This window comes from Carassius auratus, chromosome 5 (assembly GCF_003368295.1).
Source record: "Carassius auratus strain Wakin chromosome 5, ASM336829v1, whole genome shotgun sequence".
In the NCBI taxonomy this organism is placed as follows: Eukaryota; Metazoa; Chordata; class Actinopteri; order Cypriniformes; family Cyprinidae; genus Carassius; species Carassius auratus.
Genome location: NC_039247.1, coordinates 8,510,770 through 8,525,769, shown reverse-complemented (window position 1 = coordinate 8,525,769; position 15,000 = coordinate 8,510,770). Strand labels below are relative to the sequence as shown.

Below are 15,000 nucleotides of genomic sequence, written 5' to 3'. Positions count from 1 at the left end.
ATCAAACAAACTCTGAAGTTATGTGGCTTTTTAACTTATAATAAAATCTAAAAGGTTTAGAAGACCTTTAGATAACACAAAAATCAGTACTATTATATAAAATACCAATGCAATATTGCAAAAAATTAAAATAATAAATTCTGATACCTGACTCAGCTTTATGATCTGGTGATTTACATAACAGAGAGGTTCAAGCTGAGAGAAATGTACATTATTATGATCAAAGTCAGTAGCATTTCTTTATGAAATAAATTATACTTTTATACAGCAAGGACATATTAGATTTATAAAAAAAACAGTAAAGGCATTTATATGTTATACAACATTTTAAAATATCTTCAAACAGAAAACACATTTATTTTGAATTGTAGGTTAATAATAATATTCAGAATATTAGTGTTTTGACAAATAAATGCAGCGTTGAGTAGAGGAGACTTCTATAAAACATCTACAAATATTCCTGAATTAGTTTTGAAGCTTTGTGTCTGCATTGAAGCTATAAAGTCTTATAAGGTCATCTAAGATGATTTTGGAATTTGAACTAGAACGATATTTTAATTTGGCCAAATGTTGGGAAGTTCAAGCTCAAAGAAATGTACATTATAAATATGCCTTTTCATTTAGGAAGGATATCACAGATCCACTGAAAAAAAACAATGTTTTAACTCATATTTGTGTGTGCTGAAGTTTCATGACCCATAGATGCTTGTGTACTGTTATTGATCTGCACAGCTGCACTTTTAAATGTATGATTATATATAACAGCAAGGGATGTGCTACATGTTTTTAATGCAAAGTTTGACATATGATGTTTGCACTGATAAAAAAAGACTATGCAAGTGTAGAATAAGTATAGAAATAACCCTTTAAAGCACTTTGTATGTTCATGTCATGTGTGAGCTACATGCTTTGTTTGTGTTGCAGTATTGGAGCTGTTTTCCATGCTGGGTGTCTCATACACAGCTCTCTCGCTTTCTTTAGCTTCTCTCTGTGAAATTCAATAGATCTGAGACTGCTGAATCAACACATCTAGTCTCAATAAGCCCAACTTAACCAGCAGGCACAATATGTGCTGTGTGGTCAGTGCACTTTCAGTATTTTAGGAGTTGATTTATATGTGTTAATCACAGTACTGGGGTGAAATGTGCAGAGCTAAATAGTTTCTTTTACGAAATGAATGCTTTTATAGCAAGGATACATTCAATTGATCAAAAGTGACAGTTTATCATGTTACAAAAGGTTTCTATTTCAAATAAACACTGTTCTTTTGAACGTTCTATTCATCAAAAAAATCCTGAAAATAAAATCTCTAAGAAAAAATATTTTCTCAATGTTTTCAAAACTTATAATATGAGAATGAATGTAGCACAATCCATTTCCAAGCACAGTGGGGGAAAACCCTATTTCCTCAAACTTCGGCTGGCAAACAGCCCAGAGATCTCAACAGAAGCAAAACTAAAAGAGTCGGGTCCGTCTGAAGGCACCGCAGTGACACGCTTAAACAAATACAATGAGCCTCCTGCCAAGACGACAGAATGAATTATCTGCAGCGTCTCGATCCTCGGCCCCCGGAAGACCACTGAGAGTCTGTGAAGGCTTTTTGAGGTCTGATTAAGTGCCTTTTACGAGAGCCGTGAAACATGGCATTAAATCTGACGACTGAGGCAGCACTTAGTGCTTTTCTCAGATCTGATAGAGCACAGTTCACACTGCAGTTCACTGGCTTTACTTCTCTGTAGAAATGATCAGAATTGTGTCACTCCAATCCTTCTTTCATTCATGCAACAACAACAACAACAAAAATTACAAAATTGTTCCTGCTGCATACAAAAGCAGATTAAAAAAGTGCCTTGACCTGCTCCACAAAGATCAATTTCATGCAGACAAAATATTTTAAAACTAAAATTAATTATTTAATTTTTTTTTTTTTTTTTGCGTGACATTAGATTTTATTTATTCATTTTCTTTGAAGACGCAAGCATGGAAATTACAATTTTCAAACTGGAAAATAGCTGAGTAAATGTTAAATTATTATCCTTGTTTAACAGAAATAATAAATGCATACGAGTTTGAAACAACATGATAATAAAAGAGTTAATTTGCTCTACAGTCTGCTAAATGCAATTATAATGAACTATTACGAAGATATTAAAATTATAAGCTCTTTTGAAACAATGTGTAGTACTATGAAAATAACTATATATATAATATTTAAATCACTCATTTCTAAGTGAACTGTTCCTTTAAGAGCCAGATGAAAAGAGAGCTGATTGATGGATGTTGACTCATGAATGAATGGACGGGCGGCTGATGTCATCGTCTGATGTTCGCCCTTGCAATCTGACACATTATAAAAGTGCCCACAACTGGTTTGGTTGTGCATGCTTCAGTTGCAACAAAACATACACAAAGGCCATCCATTACTGTAACTGACAACTGGAATGATCAGTTCAGGGAACCGTGGTTTGAGAAAGCTGAGCTTCCAGACAGGAGTAACAACATTGCACAGTGACATTTCCCATTCATCACACTGTCTAACACAAGCATGCATGTGATATTTGCACTTCAGTGTGTGATGATGTTTCATTCAGTGTTAGGAATGGCTTTCAAGATATCAAGGTTGGTTTAATCAATTAACACTTATGCTGCTGTGCAAGCAACGTTCTCGTAATGTTCTAGCAAGGTTCTCAAAAGATTAGCAGAAAAGCATTTGAAAAACAACTGTTCATGAAATGTTTTTTTTTTCTAAAAGGTTTTAGTTGGACGTTTTTTAAAAATGTTACTACCTGTTTCAGAACATCAAGAGAAGATTCAAAAGTAACATTCACATGATAAAAACGATAAAATGGAATGTTCACAAAACGTCACAATAAACACTGAAATCATTGGGGCTTTTGTTTTTTATTTTCCCGATGGTAAAAAATTAACAAAAAATAGATATGAGCACAAGACATGAATATACAGAATAAACCCATGAACACGCTGATTAAAGTTTTGTGCTCATGCAAAGCCAAAACAAATCTAGCTAAATCAATTACTTCATCTCAACTAGATTTTTTGAATTCTTGGAGTATCGATAACCTGTGCAAATATACAACTAAACTAAATTAAGAAACAATCTGCCAGTACACAGAGCTGAGCACAAAGTAACTATAGTATGATTAAACCAGTCACTTTGCCTGAAAGTCATGATTAAAGTGCTTCGGTCTAGTGCGGATCCTCCCAAGCACCCCTGAATATACTCTTCTGATCTTATCTGTAGTTAATGCAATGCAATGCAAAGATCCGAGTAATGTTTCAATCATTTACTCATTAAAGGAACACCCCAAAACTTGCTGAAAATGGACATCTTAATGATTAATTTGTTTCTTACAAACACGCATCTCTTGGCTTCTCAAGATGTTAGCTGATGGAGTGGAGGGGTGTGGATTACTGTAATGTTTTTATCAGCTGTTGCTGTTTGGACGGCACCCATTCACTGCAGAGGATCCACTGTTGAGCAAGTGATGCAATACTACATTTCTCCAAACCTGTTCTGATGAAAAAGACTCATTTTCAGCAAACATCCAGTCTCTAACAGAACACGTTTTGTTCATGTGACTCTCATTTGTGTTTCTTGTAGGAATGCACAATATTGGATTTTGGCCGATATTCGATATGTCGATATTTTCAAAATAATTTTGGCCGATGCAGATACCGATATCGATATATATACACATTTTTCGCCTGATATATTTAAACTTTAATTTTACTGAAGAGAAATCCATGTATCTCTTCTGTACTGATTCTACCATAAATGTATTATTTTACAAATGTAGACAGACATTCACATCTGAAAAACAGGTCAATTATTTCACTTGGAGAATATCGGTTTGGCTCATCGGCAGAAATATTCATATCGGCCGATACCGATGATGGTCATTTTAAGCTTTTATCGGCCGATACCGATGTTGTGCCGATATTATCGTGCATCCCTAGTTTCTTGATTAGATGTGTAAGGCAGACAAACAAAATGTGCAGTGCTGTGTTGAGCCTTGATCACATGATCACAACAAAACAGTCAGTGCTGCCAAGGTCAGCGGAATATTGCAGCTTACGGATTCCATGCGTGATGTACAGATCATGACAGCAGCGGAGGGCCTGCATGCACTGTGTCACACACCACTTGTTTTCTGGGAATCGACTGAGCTTGAAGGACAAGTGAACGACACACTCACCACTGCTGCAGATTCAGCCTAAATCAAGATATTGATTTAGGTACATCCAACTGAAAGCAAATAAAGGAAAGTGATCAAGATGTTGGAGCATCCAACTATCAGTCCAAACACAGACACAAACGCTCGTCCAGCAGTATGGGTGGAGAGGGAGTTGTAGTATGAATGGAACAGACTGTTATCCGACTGGACTGGACTGTAGTGTAACTACTGTACATACTGTACACCAATCCATTCTCTGGAGTTCTGTAGCTTATGTATAGTGGTGTTGAAAAGCATCATTAATCAGATGTATTAATAGAGTCTGATGTTGCTATTTCTAACAGTGATGATGGTAGCAACTTTAGGAAGTAACAAAAAAGGCATTACTCAAATCTTCTTTAAATAAATAAATTACAGCTATTTACACTGCGTATCGCCAGCAGTGTATCGCAAAAATCGGCTCAAATTAAAAATAACGAAATAAATCACTAAATAAATAAATAATGCCCTGAGGCCATCTATTATGAAAGCTGGCACATAGGTAAAATATTTAACATTTTACACACACACACACACACACCTTCTGATAAGTTGGAATACAAAGGCAGGGCTTACGGTGACAACACTTTTGCTTTACATCCATGCAAAGCATCAGGTTGCTGTGTGTGAATGTTTATATTCTTGAGGGACAGTCCCAAACACACACACACACACACACACACACACACACACACACACACACACACACACACACACACACACACACACACACACACAAGCACAGCCAAAAACACAATTAGAGTGGAGCCTCTTGATCGGATGGACAAAGCTCGCCTTGACTCTCGTTTCACTATGCAGATACGGATCTCATAAAATATCCACTTACTGTATCTTTATCTTTGTTGTTGATAAACCTGAAAAGAGCCTCGAGTCTGCTCTTCAATGACGGTCTACATGTACACACACTGACAGACTGTCAAAATGACACAAGAGTTATTTCCAGGAATGAAACATTTACTAATCGGGAAAATCAAAGCTTTAAAGTGCTGCAGTAAATCTGAGCAGCTTTTACCAGGCCATAACCTTCAACCTTTGTCCTTCATAACACACATTATGAATGGTCTGCACTGTTCAGACAGACAAACAAAGAGCACAACACTTGAAGTCATTTTATAAACCAGCAGTGAGGAAATAAAGCATTTGTTTCGTAAAAAAAAGAAAAAAGCAGCACTTCAAATTCGTCCTTATCTTACTGAATAAATCTTGATACCATCTATAAAAACACTGTAACTTGTGACTTCCTTGCCTGTGTAAAGAGACAGTTCATTCAATCTAAGCTGTAATAACAGCTCATTATGAGCTTCCACATTTATCTTTACAGCAGTACATTTCAGCAGCTATTGTTTTATAAATTTGGCACAGTGTAATCATGCATTACACTTGTCCAGACAGAAAACCTCCAGTCCCCAAGAAAAACAGCATTTAAATATGTTTTAAAATGAATGAATCCTTCACTGGCACAAAACAAGTTATAATATAATTATAAATGTAATAAATACAAAAAATAGCTAATATAATCATACACAAAAATATTAGAAATATTAGAATAAAAAACATAAAATATTTAAAAAAATTAAATATATAATATTAACAAAAATGATATTAATATACATACATATATTTTGTATTTACTATCTTATAATCTAAGATGGATAGATACTTAATAATATAATAAATACAATTTTTATATAATAATTGTATTTTATATATTTTTATGTAATATATAATACATATGAAGTATAAACCAATTAACATATAAATAGTTATAATTAAAGATATAACAATATAATACATGTTTTATATATATATATATATATATATATATATATATATATATATATATATATATATATATATATATATATATAAATTCAGTTTGTTGTGAGAGTTTGGTGGAGTCTTTTACTCAAGGGCAGGGTGGAAAAATCTCATCAATGACTGACAAGACATGATTGATTGATTGACAGCTTATGAGCAAGGTTTGAGGAATGTTGAAGTGAGAAGCTCTCTGATCAACACAATTCTTCTGGTCCTTCTTAAAGTGACACTTACTCTACAATCAGTGCTTGTGTTGCACCCATAATTTCTAAATAGTGTCATTTACCCATTGTCGTGTTGTTCAACCCCCCCTTCTGTGAAAGACAAGAGGAGATGTTTTGAAGAATACGAATCATTCTACTCTTGTGTGCGAGTTTCAAATGTGGAGAAAACAGTGAAAAAATTCTCACTTTTGAGTAAAATACTTCTAAACCCAAATAGCAGTATATTCAACATTATGCAATACAACAAAAACCAGAGTTAAACTCGTCTAGACTTATGAAATTATGTAAAAACGTATTGAACTGAATGCAATATGTACAGTAGTGTGATTTTGTATTGTAGTGTAAAGTGGGCGGGGCGAAACCTATCAATACTTCACACGCGATCAATCACTGTAACAGGTCGATTGTAGCTGAGCTGTCATTTCTCCAAATGAACTGAACACCCAACTTCTAAATAAAGCACGAACTGTCTGTCTCCTGAGGAAAAGCACTTGACTGACTCGGGATGCACTGAGCTAACACAAGCAGCGCTGAGGCCCTTGAGCGCTCACAATCTGTTTTAGAGCTCGTCTGACCGTCGCTTACCTCGATCTTGTCCACGTTCCGCGCGCAGCCGACCACCTTCATGCCGTGCTGGACGAGAGCGCGAGCCACCGCTGCTCCGATCCCGACAGACGCTCCGGTGACCAGCGCGACTCTCCCCTTCCAGCGCTGCATCATCACCATCAAAGGCGCGCGATGTCACAATGTAACACTGAGAGTTCTAATCCGCGCCGGACTGAAACAATGTATCAGCGGATCAGAAGTGCAGCGCGCGTGCAGGAATATCGCCGAGTCAGACTGGGATCAGTGAACGTGTTAAAGGCGGGATCAAATCACTCCAGCCCTCCCTGATCTTCTGCGGTTAACACCCAGGAACAGCTCGACACACACGGATCCCACCCTCGCAGAAACCGCGATTAATTATTAACGGCGGCGGAGATAAGAAGAAAAAAAACCAACAACAACAAAGACAGAGATTTAGGTTGCTGTTGCCGCCTGCACGGTGTTTCTACTCCTAAATTGATACTGTAAACAAACGCTGTATTATTGAAAATTTGTATAAACCACTCAAAAAATACTTATGTTAAATGAAAGGTGCTGGAGGAGGCAAGTATAAAAACCAAAACAAGCATGCAACCAGAAATATCAAATATAAAAAGTGCAGTATTTCTTAACATCATTGGGATATTTTTTATCGTTTTTATTAATAGTTTATTATTTTTTTATTTGTATATTTAGGGCCTTAATTATGCAAAAATGTTATTTATTGCTATTGATTTAGCTGATAAAGCTGAGATAAAATAAGTTGTAACAATTTAATTTTACATTCATTTCATTTCTTGTGGTTTTAGTAACTCAAGTTATTCTTATTGTGGTCACTAGAACTTTTTTTTTTAGCTTTCAGTTATCTCTTAGCTCACTATGATTATCTGCACTTTAAGCATGAGGAGGAAAAAGCTGAAAAACACACCATCTAGTGATGACTGACTATATTTTTGACATTTAACAAGCCTTATGATGATAACATGAGGTTATTAACATGAGATCTTTTAAAGGTTTTTTTCTTTTTTTGTTTGCAACCTTTATATGAACATAAGCCATTTCTATATGCTAACATGTTTATGAAACCCAATTACACACAGAAAACTTTCAAATCTGATGCATATTAATAAATATTCTTTATTTTGTAAATTTCGCACATTGCTTTCAACATCACATCCAGTCACTTCATAAATGGATGTTTTCATCTCCCAGTAAAATCATTTTATTCAGATATTTATTTCTGTACACATTCATCAGTACAATTCTTGCCACTAAGACGGTCACAGTTAATGAAAAAAAAAAAAGATAGAAATATATAACAAACAATACATTAAGACTACCAACACCTAACCCTACAGCCAAGGCCTGCAAGCTCCAGGATCCATTTAACAGCTGTGTTCCTAATGACCTGCTCCCTTATCAGTGTCAAGAGAGAAAGGGAAACAAAGCCAGCTGTGATTGGTTGAGAAAGAGTGAAAGAGGAGGGGCCATAAGGGGAAGATGTGTATATAGATGCAAAAGATGTGAAACGTTACCTAACAAACATGAACATCATCAAGTACAGCGCTGAAACTGATTCTCTTACCCGTTTGGTATTTCTAAACTCAATGCAGCAGTGATCATGAGTGTTTTGACGCTCTATAAAAATAAGTGTGAGTTAGTGTGTGTGAGTCTAGTTGACGCTGGTGGCCGGCAGCCACTCGCCGCGGCAGTATTTGGTGAAGCGATCTTTAAGGTGCTGTCTGTACTGGTCTCGTGTGCGGTAGAAGGTTTTGTTGTTCTCGACAAACGACTGGATCTCGTCCTGCGTCAGACAGGTCTCTTCATCTGAAGTCACTTCAGATTCATTCTGTGCACAAAGAAAATCACACTTTAAAAATCACTGATCATCAGTCGATCACTGTTCTACAGTCTATTGAGTGCATCAATCTATTAGAGGTAGACTTAAAGGAGAGGTTCACTTCCAGAACAAAAATGTACAGATAATGTCCTTATTTTATGACAATAATTACCATTATGTAGTTGGAGGGGAAAATGAGATGGGAGTTCTTCGACATTAAACAGTTCACACAGAGCTAGACAAGACGAGTGTTTGAGGTTAAAAAGTATATAAATTTTCTTTTTTTTTTTAAATTTAGATAAGACCCTTCTTCCTTGACTGGGATCATTAAAAATCCTTTGAAGCTGCATTTAAACTGCATTTTGGAAGTTCAAACTCGGGGCGCCACAGAAGTCCATTATTATGGAGAGAAATCCTGAAAAGTTTTGCTCAAAAAACAATTTCTTTATGACTGAAGAAATAAAGACAGACCGACATGAACATCTTGGATGACTAGGGGGTGAGTACATAAATTTACATATACATATTTTTCACAGATTTAAATAAAGCTCAAATTAAATGTTAATATTAGATGAAAAACGTATACCTGAGAAACAACTGAAAAAAGAAAAGAAAAAAGAAAATTAGAAAACTAAAATTTCTTAAATTACTATAACTAAAATAAAAATGACAGCTATATGGACTTTTAAAAAGCTTAAAAACTAATTACTAAAACATAAATTGTTGCCTTGAAATCTAACTCAAAAGTGTCCTAAAAAAACCTTAAGTACTAAAATTATAAAAAATTAATGCTATATGGAGATATTAAAAAAATAAATCACTAAATGAATGTGTCAAAAGCATATAATAAAACTACTAAAACATAAGCTAAAATGAACTGAAATGAAAATTCAGAAGTAGGGATGTACCAGTAAAGCTTTTTAGTGATGATCACTCTTATGTGTTAAACAAAACTCATTAAATACATTACTTCATTGCAGAGAAAACTGAAATATATAATAAAGTAGGTTAGATGACAAATCAGCAACTAAAGTAATTCTAATAACAAATTTTGGGTACACATTTTGTTAGGTGAAAAAAAACTTAAATTTGTTAGGTAAAAATAAGTGACCTTAAGGCAGTGCTAAATCTGGTAAACGAAAAAAAAACAATGCAGTATCAGTCCATAGTGATTATATTGGTGTATAAATAATATTAAAATAACGCTGGTTCACAGGTGGTATCAGACTCACCAGTAACTCCATCAGGCTTTTGGCACAGCTGTTCTCCTGTGTGCATGTGTCCGGTGAGACGAGCTGACTGTGGGAGTGTCTGCTGCTGCTCACACGAGGAGTGAAGCTCTCACAGGATTCACAGCACGGAGCTACTTTGCTTTTGCACAGATGCGGTGAAGGGAAGGGAGACTCGTGAACAGCAGCAGATCCAGATCCTCTGCTACTGCGATCTGCTTCAGATCCCTACGAGAGACAAGAAAAGATCACAACCAGTGCCTTGACGGCATGCATCCCCAAAAAATATCTGAAATATTTGGATAGTAAGTCATTTCATACATTTTAGCTTTAAAATTTTGATTGTTGTTGAATCGGATACACACACATTTACTGGTACTAATTATTATTTGTAATGTAATGTGTTAAGTTAAATAAAAACAGATATATAAAGTCATATGTTGTTCAACACGATCAAATTATCTGAGAAACATATTGAAGGCAACTGATAAAAAGAATTCAAAGCAGCCCGTACAAAAGTTATTGGCTACTTAGTTATTGGTCCAAAACAGCTGGGAACTCACATGCTCACTCCTGCAAAGTGCCGCCTTGTTTTTTCTTTTCTTCTTTTTGTTTTTGCCCTTTGTGTTGTCTTCAGAGTTAGCCCAGCACTCCACACAGCTGTCCACAGCGTCCTCTTCCTTCTCCTCCAAGCAGCGATGACTACACGGGTATTCACCTGATGATACACATAAATATGATCATTATCAAGGAATCCTCTATACATGATCCGGACTGCACATAAACATGTCAGGAGCTCTTGTAAAACAGCAAGCTCAAATCTGATTGGCTGGCTTTACTCAGTCGCCTTAAGTCACTATAGACCTGAAGATTGACAAATCATCACCAAATGTATTTCCATACCCGTTTCCTCATGGTTGCACATGCCCTCGGTGCAGGCCACGTCTGAGCCCTCTCTGGATCCCGTCTCGCTGCCCTCCAAACTAGAACAGTAGCCACAGTCACTGCCGTTACTGTGAGGCAGCAGGGCTAGAGGAACGAACAGACACAAACTCGGCAGTCAGGTGCATTCTGGGTAACTCAAAACCATGATTCCATTATTAAAGAATAAGAAAAGCTGTCTTTACCTTTCTTGGTTTTGGGGGAATGCAGGATGGAGGCGGTGCAGGTGCAGGATGAACTCTGACTGGTGATGATGACCTCTCCACTGCCGTCCACAGACTCAGACGAACCCTGAGCAAAGACCAAGAGGAAGTGAATGACGATGACAGAGAAAGACCAATTCAAGAACAGCGTTGAGTTGCAAAAAACGACGTTTTTTTTTTTGCAGCTTGACAGAACAAATTTCACAGCAATGTTTTGTAATGTTTTACTGTACATATATACATCTTACATTCAATAGAGTTAGCTGGACTGAAAGCCACATTATTTTATACCATTAAAATTCCACTTTTATTTAAATGTATTTATAAACATTTTATTAAAAGTAACAGCAAATACATTTACAATGTTACAAAAGAATTCTATTTCATAATAATGCTGTTCTATCCCTGAAAGAATATATACATAAAGAATAAAATACTCAGTGGCAGCACAACTGTTTTCAACACTGATAATAATCAGAAATCAGCATATTACAATGATTTCTGAAAGACCATGTGACACTGAAGACTTTCAGTTTTGGTTTGCAAACCAATCAAGTGCTTACATGCAATCTCGATCGTATTAGAAAAGGATTAAACCAGTCCCTTTCAAGAGCAAATTGTTTACATGAAGGCTTTTTCGGTCTGATTCAGATTCTTTAGTTTCATGCAAAAAAAGTACTTCAGGCAGTACAATAAACAGTGCTATTAGAGAAGACGAAGTGAAGGAGAGGAACAGACACACATTAGATCACTCATTACCTCATCAAGACTTTTATCCTTTTCCCCCTCCGCCTCTTGTTCGAAGCCACACTTGTTTTTGCGTCTGTTCTTGCGTTTTTGCCTCTTCTTCTCCTGTTTGAGTTCTTTGGCTCTCTCCTCTTCTGAGAGCTCCTCACAGAGCTGCTCCAGCCGGCTGATGCCCTGAACCCTCTCCACCGCCATCTGCACATCGTTTAACACAAATCAAGTGAGCACATTAAAATACACGACACAGTAGGAATTAAGGGCCAGGTTTACTAAACAGGGAAAATTAGTGTGAAAGTGTAGATGGGAGTGGAAAGTTCTCTGGCTCTAATTCATAAAAAAAAAAAAAAAACTTCCCATAAGGATCAATGCAATAAAACGGGTGTTAAATAATGGTGCAAATACCAGTAAATCGTGTTGCGTGATTAATTTAAATACTCTCCCAACATAAATCATTAGGGGTGTAACGATTCGCTCGTTTTATTAATGCATCGATTGCAAACCCTGACGATGCATATGCATCGATCTTAAAACATGATTTTTTAGCCAATCTAGGACAGTAATAGATTTAAAACGCTAAGAATCAAATGAATCGCGATTTCTATAGCGATTCAATGCTTTCAAAATATATACACATTAAATTACTACAAGCACGGATTAATGGAGACCTTGAACGGTGTTCGTGCTCCTCTATTACCGCTCGAGACCGTCACAGGATTGCGCTCGCGCTCCGTTCGTCTCTGCGCAGCTGATGTGTGATCCCTCCTTAGGACTCGTGGCCAGTAATACTAAAGTTAAGTAGCTTTACTATTCTGTAGTTTGTCAATGGCTCGCTGCATCTTACCGATGGTGTTGCCTGAGCAGTCGAACGCTGTGTATTCAGTGCATGGATGGAGCAGAAATGTAAGTGTCTTAATCATACACACAGTTCCATTGAATGATAAATGTGTTTTAACAATGTTGTTGAACTGAAAGTAAACCGTTCAATGAACCACAGCATTAACAACGACCTTGAAATAAGAGCGCGATGTTTATCTGATAATCAGATGCATGAAAGTAGCGTTTGTGGTTTGAGCAAACAAACAACGGGTGTGTTTTCTCTCAGAATCATCATTCGCTGATAGAGGAAAAGTTAAACAGCATTTTATTTGGTGAAAATTAGATAAAGTTTTCACACTGAATTTTTTAAGTACAAAATTTAATGAAGAATAAATAAATCTAATCGTTTTTTAATGATTTTATTTGTTTGGATGTATACCCTACTGATAGAATGTAACATTTAAGAATGAAATGACTCTCAGCACGAACACCACATGAGAGCTTTACCTCGAAGCTTTTGCGGAGCGCATCAATGCCCAGATAGAACAGCATCTGCCACGTCTGCTCTTCTGCTCGCAGCTTCTGCCAGATTCTGTGCAGCCGCTCGTACAGATGTATTCCTAGACACGTCAGCACCTCCTCCTGTGCGATATCTATGGTCTTCGCGTGCCTCTCTCGACGCCTGTAAGTGAGCCAAACACTCTTAATGAAGGTATATCCATCTCATTTCCAGTAGATTATATGGTGTGACTTTAATGCACGTTACACAGCATGAGGACTGGATCACTCACTCATAACCCCCAGCGAACTCTGGTTCTGCTCGGCCCAGTAAGTGTGCGATGAAATCAGTCTCGCAGCAGACGTGTATGTGGCGCTCATGGGGACAGCAGCGTAACCCCTCATACAGAGACGCACAGTAACCCTTCTCTTTACTGCAGTCCAGATCTCCTACCAGGATGTTATACGCTCTCAAAACCTTGTTCTTACAGTCCGTACAGAACCTGAGAATGATGTTGCAGAAAGAGAAAAACAATAAATACATTTGTCTCTGAGCCAATTCAGAGAAATATGTTGAGGTCACAAGCTCTCACCGGTGTTTGTGCAGGTATGTCTCCAGAGTCTCCAGTAAAGAGGTGCTGTCAATCAAAACCACTTCATCACGACACTCCTGTGACATCAGTTCCCACACGTCCATCCAGCTGCCCCTGCAGGACCAAACAACCTTTTGGTTTGGTTATGTTGTCAAGGAAGCACAGAAGAAAAAACACCAAATGTAAGATTACGATTAAAAACAACAACAAAGTTACTAACTCACCCTAAAGGCTTCGGTTTGTGCGTGTCTAAAGAGTGCAGCTGACAGCGTTTGTTCTTTTTACTCATGGGAATAGAGTCAATTACGTTGTTTACCTTTGACCTACAACAAGGAAAGAAAAAGCACACATATTAAAATGAAAAACACAACTAAATCATACAGGCAAAGGAAAACACACTAACAGACGAAATGATTCAAACTGCGTATCCTTTACTTAATATAATGCATTCCTAAGAGCTTCCATAACAGTTAATATTTTCCCTGCCCATCATTTTACCTTGAAGAAAAATTACAAAAAAGAAAGATTTTCTTGCGAATCTCACATTAAAATAAGACCAGAAACATTTAATAAAAAGTACAACATTTTAAGCGGACTTCAGTTGGTTTGAGGCAAATGTTGGACACTAAACAGTGTCTGTAACTCTTACCCGTGAACATAGAAGAGTGTGTAGAGCTTCCTGGGGTCTGTGAGACACGCGCGTGTGACTGACAGCACTCCAGAGGATCCCACAGTGAGCGGATCTAGTGCAAAGTACCCAGAGTCTGTGAGCTGAGAGAACAGATGCTCCACGCTGCGCCGGCATCCCACACACGGCACCGACTGAGACAGAGCGCTGAACACCTCTCGGGACATCACCATCAACGCCATGTTCAGGTCCTGCTGCTTCAGCATGCTGTGATGCTGGTGGACAAAAAACACAAGTGTGGGAAGGTGAAGCTGGAAGCCAGAAAAGTCTGACTATATATATATATATATATATATATATATTTAAAGTCTCTCTGTCAAGCTGGTAAATTGATAATCTATATAAATACACAGACATATATGAACATGTCATTGTTTACCTCAATAAACTGCTTAATTTGTGAACTGTTGATCTGATAGCTATCAAAGTCCAGAATACTTTCAGGAAACTCCATCACCATCTACAACATAAACATACATAGATATCATCAAAATAACACAGCGCTTCTTCCTATAAAACTGTGCCTTTAGTTTGTGTTCAGTAAAGCATGTATAGGGAAAC

At 37.0% G+C, this 15,000-nt stretch overlaps 2 protein-coding genes across 2 annotated transcripts in view; both read right to left on the bottom strand.

Moving 5' to 3' along the window:
- Positions 1-7,259, bottom strand: part of LOC113073543 (dehydrogenase/reductase SDR family member 11-like) — a 17,450-nt gene extending 10,191 nt beyond the window's left edge. Inside the window, exon 1 of the mRNA XM_026246394.1 lies at positions 6,884-7,259. Coding sequence (XP_026102179.1) covers positions 6,884-7,024 — 141 coding nt within the window. The 5' untranslated portion in view covers positions 7,025-7,259. The remainder of the gene's footprint in view (positions 1-6,883) is intronic.
- A 736-nt stretch (positions 7,260-7,995) lies between these two features.
- The window catches only part of LOC113073511 (gametogenetin-binding protein 2-like), a 9,049-nt gene continuing 2,044 nt past the window's right edge, over positions 7,996-15,000 (bottom strand). Inside the window, exons 3-14 of the mRNA XM_026246392.1 lie at positions 14,819-14,899; positions 14,401-14,654; positions 13,976-14,074; positions 13,752-13,865; positions 13,452-13,661; positions 13,168-13,342; positions 11,857-12,039; positions 11,080-11,185; positions 10,856-10,981; positions 10,516-10,670; positions 9,956-10,180; positions 7,996-8,732 (exon numbers count right to left, since the gene is read on the bottom strand). Of these exons, the coding sequence (XP_026102177.1) occupies positions 8,556-8,732; positions 9,956-10,180; positions 10,516-10,670; positions 10,856-10,981; positions 11,080-11,185; positions 11,857-12,039; positions 13,168-13,342; positions 13,452-13,661; positions 13,752-13,865; positions 13,976-14,074; positions 14,401-14,654; positions 14,819-14,899 (1,905 nt within the window). The 3' untranslated portion in view covers positions 7,996-8,555. The remainder of the gene's footprint in view (positions 8,733-9,955; positions 10,181-10,515; positions 10,671-10,855; positions 10,982-11,079; positions 11,186-11,856; positions 12,040-13,167; positions 13,343-13,451; positions 13,662-13,751; positions 13,866-13,975; positions 14,075-14,400; positions 14,655-14,818; positions 14,900-15,000) is intronic.